This window comes from Chiloscyllium punctatum, chromosome 3 (genome assembly GCF_047496795.1).
Source record: "Chiloscyllium punctatum isolate Juve2018m chromosome 3, sChiPun1.3, whole genome shotgun sequence".
NCBI lineage: Eukaryota > Metazoa > Chordata > Chondrichthyes > Orectolobiformes > Hemiscylliidae > Chiloscyllium > Chiloscyllium punctatum.
In genome coordinates, this window is record NC_092741.1 from 153,422,074 (window position 1) to 153,436,832 (window position 14,759).

At 39.3% G+C, this 14,759-nt stretch overlaps 1 protein-coding gene across 1 annotated transcript; it reads right to left on the reverse strand.

Annotated features, from left to right (window-relative positions):
- Nucleotides 1-458: 458 nt before the first annotated feature.
- Nucleotides 459-14,461, reverse strand: LOC140454453 (uncharacterized). Its single transcript, XM_072549207.1, has 22 exons — nt 14,428-14,461; nt 14,285-14,343; nt 14,097-14,189; nt 12,719-12,846; nt 11,818-11,958; nt 11,479-11,559; nt 10,715-10,882; nt 10,530-10,626; nt 9,549-9,766; nt 7,117-7,270; nt 2,921-3,135; nt 2,736-2,850; nt 2,446-2,651; nt 2,254-2,371; nt 1,998-2,164; nt 1,821-1,900; nt 1,603-1,730; nt 1,238-1,427; nt 1,016-1,154; nt 835-928; nt 655-756; nt 459-574 (listed from the first exon to the last, which is right to left on the reverse strand). The coding sequence occupies exons 1-22, from the start codon at nt 14,448-14,450 to the stop codon at nt 459-461; spliced, it is 2,832 nt and encodes a 943-aa protein (XP_072405308.1). The 5' UTR covers nt 14,451-14,461.
- Nucleotides 14,462-14,759: the final 298 nt, after the last annotated feature.

Here is a 14,759-nt window from a genome sequence, read left to right on the forward strand (position 1 = left end):
TGAGGGGTGATCACATTGAAACAGGGGGATCTTGACAGACAAATGCTAAGATTGTCAAGAGGATCTGCCCTGCCTGGGAGAGTCTAGGACCGGAGTGCATAGCCTCAGAATAAAGATGGGCACCAATTTTAGATTAGGGAATTTCTTGAGGGATGTCTTTTGAATTCTTTGCTGTAGAGCCACAGGGGAAGAACCCTTGTGTATATTTAAATCAGATTCTATGATAGATGTGGAAAGAAGAACCTGAATGGAGTTATATTGCATCAGCCATGGTAGGATACTGCTCCACCGTTCAACAGGTTAGAGGACTACACCTATTTCTTGGGTCAAAGTTAGGATTTGTTCATTGAAACAAATGTGTGAACATCTGGATTGCCAAAACTGTTGAATTTACTGTTAGCTCCATGAAATTCATCCAAGGAAGAGACTTTATTTGAATGAGCATTTTTAATTAAAGCCTAGTCCAATTTTTTCATTTGGCACTTACAACTGATGACACCAAGCACCATTAAAGTAACAATTATTGCTGAGCCTCCAAACAGGACTGCCCTGGAAGAGGACAGGTTATTGTCACCTAAAAGAGAAAATAAAACTGGATTAGTTAATTGTCAGTTTGGTAAATTGTTTCAAAGCCATTCCAAAACAATTTTTCACCTTGCTCCATCTGGTTCTCTCCTGTAGGGAATTCTGTAGAAATCAGAACAGCCCCTGATGACACATATCCCTGCACATGGTGGGTTCTGTCAGCACTTCGCCCTGTAGTAATTACACAGCTGGTCAGTACAGGATTACAGGCAAACAGCACAGGTTTGGTGCCCCATCTTCAAGCATTACCTATTCGTTGTTTCCTTGGTACACATTGACCTGGACACAGGAATCTATTTACTGGATCCTTCCTGCACAAGGCTACACTGCAATGGAAATACACCTGGGGAGACAGAAAAAAGGAGGAAGGAGATAACAATAGCTGAATACAAACATACTGCTAAAAAACCACTATTGGACCAATCCTCACCTGTTCCTCAGTATAATTGCCCAAGGTGAAAGTAAACATCTGGACTTCAAACCTTTTGAAGTGAGCAGGATATTGAACCCTCTCACTCTCAGCTACTGGGTGGAAGGTGGTTCTATACAAGTCCGCTTTGTTCTCACAGCTGTAAAACAAAGATAGTCACTTGCCACCCAAAGGCAGATGTCAATACTGTTCCACCTTTACAAAGCAGCAGCTCCTACTTGCCTGTGGATAATTAGAGGCCACTGTGGAATGCTGCGTCTGTCCGGTGACGCAGTCGCCCAACAGTCTTGCAGGAACAATTCAATTTGTGGATCTTCATTGTGTAGCAGTTGCACTTCAACATAGACAGGATCAGTCAGATACTTCACGACTGGATAGTCACCTTCCTCATACAGGGCAGAATAGGACACATCTGCAAACCAACATCCAACAAAGCAGAGAGGTCCAATAAAATTAGGGGTGGAAAGGAAAAAAATCCTCATTCCAATTCTGAATTAAAAATAGCTGCAATCAAGTCAGATGGGATCTCAAAATGTATCCCTCTGACGGAAGTGTTAAATATCAAGCCACTGTAGGTGCTGATTTACCTTTGGCAAGTTGCATCATCAAGATGAGAGGTCCATATCCAGGTACAACAGTTGGCTGAGGATTCACTTGGTGTTCAAACTGAAGATGCAGAGTGTCATTTACATGGTAATGACAGGATACCGCAAGCCTAGGTACATAGATGGTCACTTCGTATTTCCATATGCTCACAGAAGGGAAAGCAAAACATTAAAATCAAGCTCTTGCTCCAGAATCTTACCGATACAGTGGATCACTAGCTGGTGCTGATTTTTTGAAGAAAGCCACTTCATTCTCATAGATCATGTAGTCCTCCTCAAACTACCACAGGAAACACAATTAGTCCATTATGAGATCATGTTTAACATGAATTGTCCCAGAGGCAGTTTAGTTTCAATAGAAGCCAGTTGTTGCTTACCCTTCTACTCGTTCCACATGTATTTGCAGAAAAATCAAATGTGACCTTGAAGGCACTCCTCTCCTTTGGTCTACAGGTTTTATCTTTCAGCATCATTTTCCCATCCACTCCCAATAATGCTTCCAGCTTCAGAACAGTGATGACAATTCTTCCACTTGGGAAACATGCTATATTAAGGCAAAAGAAAAAAACGTTATAGTGATGCCAAGACTAAGCAAGGAGGTGATGCTTACAGCAAGCAAAGTCAGGAACTTACTTATCAAGTCACTTATTGAAAAGCTGCAAGAAACAGAAAAGTTGACCAGAACTTCCAGGGTTTCATTATCCCGGAATTTGAACTCAAACCTGTTGTGAAGACCTTGCTCATTTATTGCCTGGAATGAAGCCACAATTAGTTGGGATCCACACAAACTAAGACAAATGGAGATTTGAGTTAAATAGTTACTACCTCATGAACAACTTCAGCTGCATCACGGGGAATGGTTATTACTGAGTGTGTACCATTCTCTGTCAGGTGATAACCTCTCTGTGCAGCAGAGTCAGGGGTGAGCTGCACGTTTCCAATGAAAGGAATCCAGTACCGATCTGACGTTCCATGTGTCACCATCAAGGTCATGTTCTCTTCATCACAAAAGCCATCCGCCACAGGAAGTACTAGCAAAAGGCACATTTCATATTACTTCAAAAAGCATTTTCATGGATCAGTTTGCAGTCTACAGCAGGGCAAAAACCACCTACCTATTGTGTGCTGATGTATTAAGTGAGCTGGATGTGTGAATGTTAGATTTTCTGGAACCACAGTCATCGTGTAGATGACATCAAGGGTATATTGTTCAACGCCGTCACCTATATACTGGAAGGAGGAAGCCACAAGTCAGCACCATCTCCCAATGTGGAAGCCATTCACCCAGACATCCCATTACCTTTCTGTCTACAACTGGTGACTCCATGGGAACTTCCAGGATGAAGATTCTATTTAAGGTGGTCTCATTTGGGTTAGTCCCAGTGTACACATTAAATATCAGGGTTTCTTCATCCACAGGGAAGGACTGTGTGCCCAGAGTGAGCTTGGTAAGTTCTACATCCGGAAGGAAGTTGCCCAATGAGACATTGAATAGCCATTGCTCAGGAATGGTATCTGGAAGAAAAATTGGCATCTGTGTAACCAACTCATCCAAACCACCAAGTACAGATATTTGAACAGCTTTTCCTTTGTCCCATTTGTAGGCTTAATGACCATTTATAATGGAGGAAGCAAGTTTACAAAAAAAAAAAGGGGTAAAATATATTGTTTGGGTTTAGAGAACTGAAGGGTAACTTTGAACAAGTGCCAAGTAGTGAGTTTAAAAACAGTATTCCCAATAAGTTAGAGTTAACCCAAACTTTTAGATGAGCCACATTCATTAAACCTGGAATGTTCACTGTGGGTCATTTGGGATTTCCAAGAAAGACCATCAACAGAAGCATGTTCTTAAAAAAAGCAGCATCAATAGGTGCTGTTCAGCATCCTATAGAAAGGAATTTAAACATTAAATCTCTTAAATGTAGAAAGCAAGGAAGTTAGCCTGTATTCTGAAGAACACATCTGCCTTGAGACCCTCCAATCAGAGGATGAATGCCTATTTCACCAGTTCCCTGGTCTTCCAACCCCAAATCAGCACCACCCTTTTGAGCTGTTCATCTTCCTTCCCATCCATCTGCTCTACTCTAGATTATCACCATCACCCCCACTTAATCTACCAACTGCATTCCCAGCTATCTTCCCCAGCCCCACTATTTCTCTCAGCCCCCTTGTGTAACCCTTCCCTTAACATTCTTGAAGATCTTTGCTTGAAATAACTCTTGCTCCTTGGGTGCTGCCTGATCAGCTGTCTTTTTCCAACACCACATGACTGATCTGCAGTTTTCATGTAAGTTAAGCAGACATAATTCTGTGGGAAGAACAAAGTTATGTTGAGGATGCTTCATTGATTAGTTTATCCTACAATGGACCTCATTCTAAAAGTGGTAGTATATTCAACTAAAATGTGGAAGTTACCTCAAGATAGATAAATCTGGAACTCATTACCCTTACATGCAGTGGGTGTTGCAACATTAGTGTCTCAAATTTAGAGGGTTGAAGGCTTATGGAGAGAGTGAGCAAAAATGAAATAACTAAGTCTTTGGTGACTAAAACTTTAGTAGTTCTGAGAGTACCCATTGCTAATTACATGTGGCAAAAGTGGTGAGGAAATAAAGTCAATCTTATTTATCTAGTACACAAGCCCTTTGGCTCAAATATGTACCAAACATCACTACACACAGCCCTTTGTTTTGAGAATATTATGACAGTGTTCAAACAAGTACTTTTGCTTAAAAAAGGTTTCCTGTCTACTTTCCCAGGCAGTGCATTCCAGACCACCACAACCTTCTGGTGAAAGGAGTCTTCTGCACACTGCCCCCCCCCACCCCCAACCAAACCCTCCTGCTTGACTCTGGGCAGATTCAAAAGGTAGTTGCAGGGAACACAAACCTCTTCAAACTCACAAAGTCTAATTTAAGAAGTTGGACATGCACATTCCTATTGCAAGGAGACTGGACATACTAAACCAGTTATTGGAAGCTCAAGACCTATTATTCAGTTGTATTTTCACTGCAATCTTCAGAAAGCATTAGGAAAGGGATAGAAACTTTGCATTTTGGTAGAGCAGGTTTCCTCAGCCTGCCAGAGATGAGGGGAGAAAAACTAAAAAACAAAAACAAACAAAACTAAAGCAAATCAGAACACTAGAAAAAGAGTTTTATTTCAAACATTAACTCATTCTGAAGGAGGCAGGCCAATAGAATTGTTACACTGAAGCAAGTCAGTCATTGCTATTGGCTGATTACTGCCTTCTAGAGGCAAGGCAGACAGGACAAAGTTAGCAGTAGATGTATGGAGATGTCATTCAATTAATGGGACTAGTTTGTAAAGTGAGCGATTGTAGCATTGATAGAGTGCAGTCATCTAATAAAGAGTCACTTTAGGAGCAATTGCTTAAAGTATGGAAGAATCAGACCGAGTTCAGAAATAGCCTGAGGGTCATTGACAAGAGCACTGTATGACTAAGTTTATCAAAACAGATTACAGGAGGAATATCCAAGAGTTTTCTGGCTGTAATTAGAACATAGCTAGAAATAAGAGGCTTTGTACAAGATTCTTTGTGTGCAGTTATGAGAGGTCTTCAAAAACTAAAAAAGTGCATAACTCACATTGAATAGAAAAGAAACAAATCCACAGTTGAGGTAGCCCAACAAGCAAGATGCACCATGCATCTGTATCAGAAATAATTATTTGCTCTTTAATTCTAATAAGAGGAGTTTTGGAATATTCAGCAGGTTAAGTCATGCAAGTCTTCCCAGAGAGAAAAAAAAAAGGCAAACTGCAGCATTTTCCAGTGAAATATTCAGATTGGAATAAAATTCATTCCTTCAGCTCATCCATAGGTTTAAAAAAATTGTATAAACTGGACCAAAAACTTGGTCAGAATGTCATGATTTGACAAATTCATGTTACTGTTTGCCATAAGGAATGCACCTAACAAAATCCATTGTCAAAAGGCCCAAAGATGTGAAGAGAAAAAAATCCTTGTACAAATAAACTCATAAGCCAACTGAAAGACAATGAGTTGTCAAGCACAAAAAAAATTGACTTTAACCTTAAAGACAGTCACCTTGGAATGGTGACAAATTTTAGTTCAACAGGGTTGATTTAAATTAGAAATTTCAAATTTCTACTCTATTCTTTTGACAACTTTGGCAAAGGCAAGAAATTTGAGTGGGCAAAGCAGAGTGCCTGGACAACCTGAAAGTCAGTGATTACTGAGAGTTTTAGCAGCAGTAAACTCTAATCCATTTAGTTATTCCAGGGATATGTTGGCATAGAACGGAGGAAAAGGAACCAGTTATTTTTCCTGTTAAGTTGAATTTGTTCCAGAAATATTCAGTAGTGAAGAAAGTCACTTAACTGAAGTCTACCACATTTTGAAGTCTGCATTCCTGACACCAGTGATTTGTGGATTTATCATCCTCATTTGAAATTACTCATTAACACTACAGCAAAAGTCTGGATTTGTGTTAAACTTTAACCATTTTAGATTGGAATATCATTTGTGACAAGAGACAGATGCTTGGTCTAGATTAAACGTGAAGGAAATAAAGTTAAAAATGAATTTTTAGAATGTTTAAAAATATTCTTGATTAGAATAGAAACTACTTCAGTTTGAGGGAGCATGAATATTTTGGAATGGCATTATATTGTAGATGAAACTGGTTTAGTTTCAGTTCTGTGAAGACTTAACAGCCAGAAAATTAGTGGGTCAAAACATCTGTAATGTGACCAAAGCTAGCTGATTGGACATGCTACTTGCAATTTACAGAATAGCATACTTTTTTTAAAAACACTTGCACCAGTCTCAGCAGAAAAATCTGTAATGAATTCAATAACTTTCTACATAAAATTGGAAGACTCAACCTTAACTCTTCAATTTATCTAACTGAAGAGACAAATACTTCACTCAGGTGTCATAAACCTATTGCTGAAAAAGGAGAGGGCTAAATCCTGTTGTTCATAGAGATCTCTCCAAATACTATTTTCCCCCCTTGTAAAAAAGGTTTGGCAGCCTTGAATGTTCACTGACTTGTGACTGTGGTAACAATTGATCACTTCTAGGGTGGAAGCTGAATTGGAGGTCTTCCACATTGAACTAGTGGTTGGCTTGGGGTTCAATAGGCTGTTAACATTCTCAAGCCATAAATTTGTAAGTTAGAACAGTCATATTTGGCTTGGATTTAAAAATAGTAAGCCCTTCATTTGAAGATATTAAAGGAAATACTAACTGGAGTTCACTCCAGTTAGTATTCTCCCTTTCTCTCCCAGCTACCAAACCAATAGTGCAAGACAAGGGACAAGTGTCCCCAAAGCCCAGTGTGGAAAAAACAGCCATTAGATACATTTTGTACAATAATGACAATCATTTAAAACAGCCTAAAATCAAGTTATTCCTTATATTAATAAACATTTTTCCTGAGAGAATTGGAATGGAGAGGAATCCCACTTTAAGTTAGTTCTGCCATCTTAGAAAAGTTGGCATGTACATACCATCAATGAGAACCAAGGGCTGAGGAATAAAGGGTGTAGTAACTGGATGGATCACGTTGATTTTATTCAGTCCCCATGCCTCATCTTCCCACAGGTGCTCCAAGAACAAATTGATGCTGTACTTTATACCATACTGTCCATCCACCACAAGGCTCTGTGGAAGTAGTAGTGAGGTAAGAAATGAGTAGGCAGTTTGGTAAATTGGTAATTTTAGTGGTAAAGTCCATCAACATAATCTAAATTCATATGTTTACCACACTTTATTTGGATATGGTCTTCATCAGGATATTAATAGTACATAGAAATATAATTTGTTCACATATGAAACTATTCAAGGTGTAGAGGCACTGAACTTTCTGGCAAGAACCTGTCAACTATGGTTGATGATCAGAGTCCATTTCAAACACTGCAGTGAATCAGGAAAAGGTCATTTTATTGGACTGGTTTGGTTCCACAAGTTTGTCACAAGCTAGAAATTTCAAATATGTTTGAGGGAGTGGTTGAGAGAATGTGGTAGGAAGGAGACCTAGATCCTTTAGAGGCTCCAATACTCTGCCCAACAGATTTGAAATTTGAAGTTTGACAACAAGCAGGCTACAGGATTTTGATTTGGGAGACAAGGCAGGGGGAATAACAGGGAATCTAATAGCAAGGACAGGTTAATCCTCAATGCTGAGGGGGATTGGGGCAAGGATCCAACTGTGACAGCTTGTCTGCACAAGACTACAGAGAGGGCAGATTTGTACATAGGTGGGGGTCTGGAAAACTCAAGTCAAGGACATTGTATCAAGTTCAAATGCAGGCAATGATAAAAATAAAAAAACCAATGCAACTGGGAGGGACAGCATACACTAAATTGCAGTAAGACAGGTAAAACCATTAAGGCTCACTAGTGTACAACATTTATAGCCACATGGTTAAATTGACAGCAAAGTAAAAAAGCAATACAGAATATTCATAGATAGGACTGGATTTCTATCAGGTAAGGGATGTGATGTGCGCAACTCTGCTGCAGCAAGAAAGGCACAGTTGTCAAGTTAAAAGGGTCTTAAAGACTACGAGAAAGGGAGGACTGCAGATGCTGGAGAGTCAAAAAGTATGCGTTGGAAGGGTTTATGCCCAAAACAGACTCTTGCTCCTCAGTCTGCTGAGTTTTTCTAGTGCCACACTGGCAAATAAGGACCCATCTGAGAGTGGATAGTTAGGCAATTTTGGAAGATTGTAAAAGATTACATCTGCAGTTCTACAAATTGAAGGTTAGATAAAGCAGGAAGCTGCAGGCTATTTCAAATCTAATTAGTTATTTGGGATAGCTAGCATGAGGTACCGACAGGATATTTTAATCACACAGCAAGGTTTTCCCTTCATAAGGGTTGGAATTGAGCACTTAAAATTAGTATTGATAACAAGGAAAAGATCATGCACCTGGAACTTCACAAAGACATTTAACAAGATACCACAAAAAAAAAAAGGGTAGTTACGGAACTTGAAAGATGACTGACCAGTAGGAAACAAAATAGTCTGGATAAATTGCTAGCTGGTGAAATACTGGCATGGTTCTGGCATTGAATTAAAAACCAATGATGATGGTGTTTCTTATTTTGCATAATAAATTTGGCAAGTTGAGAAGTTACAAATAAACTGAGGGGTACAAGATAAGGGTGAAAAGCAGGTAGAGTGCAATGTGGAGAAATGTCAACTCCTCCATTGAGAGAATAGAAAGCTAGATCGTTTACAAAGAGACTGGAATGCTGGAGAGGAATCAGATGTCCTAGTTCATAGAGAGCACAACTGTTAGCATGAAGGCAAACTAATTAGGATGAATAGAATGTTAGTCTTTTCTGTAGTGTGGGAAATGCGTTCAGAAGTCCTCCTACAACTGTACAGAACATTGTGGAGGTCAATCTGGAGCATTGTGCACTGTTTAGTTTCTTTACCAAAAGGTGGAGACACTTGCATTGGAAGCAGTCTAGAGGAAGTTTCCAAGACTCTAATGACTAACTGTAGTCTTGGAGAAAGCAAGTTGAGCAGGTTGGACTTGCACACCTAAAGTTAAGAATGTGGGGTGATTTTTTTAGATAAAAATGAAGGGACTAGTTAGATTAGATCTGGAGAGCATCTGCAGTGCAGGATGCTAGAGGAAAGACAACTCTAGAATGATTTTTTTCATTAATGAGAAATCTAATCAAAATCTTAACTTCTGAGCAAAGCACTGAAGACATCATTGAGATTCAAGGTCATTTTACATTTCTAGTTAACTAAAATCTGAGTCAGTGAGCTGGTACAGGAGTAGAAGTACATATCAGAGCAACCAGAGATTTGTGGAGCAGGTTTGACAAATTGAATGGCCTTCTGCTCTTATGAAATACAGAAGATAGGTGGAGTTAGCTGCTTTTATCCTTTCATTTGAAAGGCAAAATCCAAAATCCAACCTTGTAATATCCATCCTGTGCTCCAATGGGGACCCTTATAGCAAGGGCTGTATCATTCTTATCAATGGTATAGTTTCTTTCTCCCATTGTTGTGGAATTCAACTTGATCCCATTTACTCCCATGGAGGTGTTGTCCTGATGAACTGCACTGGTGACAAGTGGAGTGAAGATTCTTGGTACTGTCCAGATGATTAGGTCATCAGTGAATGAAGTACCATCTGAGGGATAACAAGTAGTAGGTTTAGAATTGCTAAAAATAGAGTTAGAATTAGCTGTACAGCATGGAAACAGAGCCTACAGTCCAACTTGTCCATGCCAACCAGATATCTTAAAATTAATCTAGTTCCATATCCTCTAAACCCTTCTTATTCATACACATCCAGGTGCCTTGAAATGTTGCAATTCTATGAACCTCCACACTTCCTTTGAAGGCTCATTCCATATGTGCACCACCCTCTGCATGAGAAAGTTGGCTATTAGGTTTAGGGTGAGGGAAAGACAAAAAGGGACCTATGCCCTCCAGTTCTGGACTCCATCAGGGATAGACTTGTCTATTCACCATATCAAGCCCCTTGATTTTTAAATCCTCTATAAAAGTGGTTATCCTCAGCCTCTGTAGGTTAGAAGGAAATAGTCCCAGCCTATTCAGGCTTCCTTTTTGCTCAAACCCTGGCAACATCTTGTAAATCTTTGAGCCCTTTCAAGTTTCACAACATCCTGTCTACAGAGGGAGACTAGAATTGCATGCAGTATTCCAAAATTAGCCTAACTAATTTAGTCCTAAATATCTCAACTTACTCCATAGAAGAGGAAGCACCTCCCCAAGGGTCATGAAGAGTACTCAGCCCTCACTCCACTGCTTAGACCAGAACGTAATGTTTCAAATGAAACATGGAATATTAAAAAGAGGTGAGTAATTAGGCTTCAATGAAGCCTACAATTGTGCTTAAAATTTGAAAGATGCAAGATTAGCAATCTTACCAAGAGGACAAGCCACAGCAGTGTCAACAACAAGAATCATCCAGTGCTGTTTATAAAAAGTACTTGATCGTATTACTGACAAGAGCACACCATGGACCTAATTATAAAAAAAAAAGTGTCAGTTACTGCATTTACATGCAATCTAAAAAGGCTCAGGAAAGCCAGAGTAGGATTAATGAACTTACCAAAACAGTTTGAGCCTCATTTGTATGATATGGAGCACGAAGCAATATACGAGACATTGTACTATTGATTCCATAATTCATCTGATGTGCTTCTTTGACAGTCATAGTCCTTTTGTCACCAGATATATGGAATACCACTTGCCATATTCCACTTTCTGCACTACTTGCCTAGATCAGCAGTAAAGACAATTAAAACTCCACTGAAGCTGCAACAAGCACTGTCATAATTTCTGAAAATACTGGAGGTCACCTTCAACATGAAGTTCATGTACAATGCCATAAAAGGAAAACCAAAGAGACACCAGTGTCCCTGACTTGAAACTTGCCTATCTCTATTAGAAGTGTGAAGCTGCAAGCAAAATGGAAATTTCACAAGACAATTTGATATAAAAACCAATGCTGTGACAATTTGTCAGAAAAAAAAAAAGGGCCTGTTGACATGTTCTGTGGCTCAAAAAAGTTAAACATTTTTTAAAAATCACAATTCTAAAATTAACATTTTGGCCCAATGATCCATAACTTTACTCATGTTTTGATTAGACACTTAGGAAAGCTCAAGTTAACAAGCCAAACAGGTTAAAAGACAGTACACAGCAATTTCTTCAAACAGTGTTGGAAAAAGAAAAAAAAACCAAATACATTGGGCCTACTTTTGCCATATTCAGTCTACAGCCATGGTTGCATCCATTAGAATGAAGCATTGCAAATTAAAACAAATCATGAAGAATAGGACACCATTGAAAATTTAATCCATGACATCTTACTTCTGGAAGAATTAAAGACCAGTCCTGAGAATCCTGTGCATAATCATCTTCAATTGGTGGTATCTTTCTTTGCACTGAAACCTGCATAAGATTTAAAAAATTACTGGTCATTAACAGCAGCCCCAGCTGCATACATAATTAGTGCCAAGTCAATGTTAGATGGCAGTCTGAGCTACTGACTAGACAAAGGATGATTAAAGTTAATTATGAGCTCAGATTCTACAATTTGTTGTTAGGAACCTAATTTGTGTTTTAGATATTACTAGTCTTCCATAACAGCTTAGAATTGCTACTAACTGTAGAAAATAGTCAAACCAGTATTTGGCATTAGCAGTTTACCTGCATATAGTTTTCTTCACAGAAGATTTCCCTTGCAGCCCACGGTGAGTACATACATGAAAGTGTTTGAACATATGTTGAAGCCATTATCCTGTTAGTTCCTACATGTATTTGTACAGTGAGGTTGAACTGTTCATCATTCTGTAGACAAAATAAAAAAAAAGTATGATTCAATGACAAGGGTCACCATCTTGACATGGTCTTCATACACATGCTTTCACTTTATCCTACAAAGGACCCAAATATTTATTCAATTTATAGTGCCTATAGGTTCAAAATCCTCTCCATCAGGATGTCGAAATGTTATAAAACAAAACCACCAAAAGGCAGGCTATGCAGTAAAGATGAATTCAGTGACTCCGTAAAAGGAAAGTTACAAAACCAGAAAACCACCAAGATTGAGATTTGGATTAATTTGCATTAGGAGTTGGTTGAACCAAAAAGAAAATTTCAAACATAACATCCAGGATTTAAGAAATAAAAAAAAAAATTGTAAAAACTTATAAAGGTAATGAAATGGAGAGAGGGGTAAACAGGCACAGAAACCAAATTACACTTCAGGATTTTTGCACAATATTTTTGTTTGACTTTCTGTATGGAGGTACTAACCATTTGCAGTTACTCAATAGTAATCACAAAAATCTGACTAGCTGCATGGTTTGTCTCTTCCTCCCCCTACCACTCCACATCATCCAGCCCCCTCCCTTAGAAGAAATACATGGAGCCTTTTATTCCTAGAAGAATTCTCACTGGTCTTTCCTTCATCCATCAGCCCACCTTAAAGTAGGTCAACTCATTCTCAGGGGCACTTAAACATTTCTTGCATTTTCTTTGGTTCTGTCTACACAGACTGAAGATAGGAAAAACACCTAGATCTGAAACTTAGGTCTTCATATCTTACCACAATATGTACACAGCAGCTGAGGACAGAGGCACGGAATTCAACATTATTCCACAAATCCACTGTAATGGTGTAGCCACATTGTGAAGCAAATCTTGGTGTAACAAGATAGATTTTACCAGCAGGATCTAGAAGTTAAAAAAACCTAGAGTTAGCTTCAAAAATCATGAACTGTCTGCACACACTGCAAACAAATTTGCTTCAATTGGCAGGAATACCTATACAGGTGCATATGGAAGTTTGCTGCTTATTCACCAGAAAGAACAATTAGATTTCTGAATTATTTCTTAAAGGATCAAAGCAATGTCACTTTCCCAAATTAAAATAGTAAGTACTGATTTAATAGTGTAACTGAACACAGTTAAGATTAATGATCTGTTCTGTTCCACATCCATTCTAATTGATTCTCAAGAGTGATTCTGAAAATAGATTTTTAGTGTAGTCATTCAAAACCTGGAAATGCCTGCTAGAATCATGACGACTTAAACCTAGGTTACATGTGATTTATAAAGAGTAGAGATCCTTATTAATGGAAGCAATGACTTAATTTAATAATCAACAAGACTAAAAATATTGTTGACCAAGACAAAAGGGAACAGTAATGTAGATTCACTCATTTGGAAGTGACAAGATAACTTGTTGCATTGTTAGGTACAAGTCTTCATTAACCATAGTGTTCAAGTTATGAAAATCCATAATTAAATGGAAATCACTTTTCAGAATCTGATTTTTACTAACAGTAAAACAAAACATCCAAATATCACACAGCTTGGACTTTAAGCTCAGTGTTGGTAGTTTTCTTAAGTGTTAAAAGAAATTAACTAAGAATTAGACACAGTCATTCCAGGCCAGTAGTTGAACAGCCTGTTTAAGGAGAGCCTAGAATGATAATGCAATGATTATCCAAGAATCATCTAATACCAGAGAAGTATGGCAAGAGTGTGGTGTGGTGGTGAATTAAAATGGCAGGAGGCAACACTGTGCCTTTGAAGAGCTGGTGCAGTCAATCATTTTCTGCTGCACTTGTGAAATCCAGCTCATTAGGATGAGTGGAGAGCAAGCATTTGTTTGAACAGAATTCAGACCATCACCCTTACAAAAACAAAAAAAAGTGCAAACTTATTGCAAGTAGCCCATGAAACTTTATATTAGGAAAGATGGGCTTGATTGAGCGTCAAAATTCAATCCTTTTATCACTCCAGTATTTAACAGTATCAAGACACTGAAAACACAGTTGTAAATGGAGGCGAAGTGAAAAAAGAAAAGCATACAATTCAGATTAGTCTTCAGATGACATACAACGGATGGGTCCATCAGACTAACATTGGGAGCAGAGATCTGTTACACACCGATTCCAAGGTAAAGCAGCAACACTCACCAACAATGCTAATCTGCCAGAACTTCCCGGCAAGAAAATCCTTATTTAGCCCAACCCAAAAGACACTGTCGCGGCATTCAGTCTTCAGCAAACCTACAACAATGGATTAAAGAAAGTTCTTCAACATTAAAGACACCAGCTCAGAGTCAGAGCACAAAACAAACACTATCTTTGGACAGAACACTGACCTGGAGGAGCACTTTGCATCCAGACTTCAGGAGCTGTTGCAGACACCGATAATATCAAACTGTTAAAGAGAGGGAGAAGCAATTAGCAAAAACATGGGAGCGTCCATCCCGTTTCCAACTTTCTCCCCATCGCACAGACTCACCCAAAGAGCAGGATCGATGCCATGATCCACAATCTAGCCCCTGGCTGAGCAGTAACTGCTGTCCCAGCTCCCATTGTAATAGTGACAGAGAGGGGGAGGAGGCGCGCACCATTTAACCCGGGCCCCGGGTCACGCGCTCATCAGCAGCAGCCCCTCCCCCTCCCCCACACCTGTCCCTCTCCTCCCACACACCTGTCCCTCCCATCCCCCTCCCCACACCTGTCCCTCCCCCTCCCCATACCTGTCCCTCATCCACATCTACCACTCCCCTCCCCTCCCCACATCTGTCCCTCCCCGTCCCCACACCTGTCCCTCCCATCCCCCTCCCCACA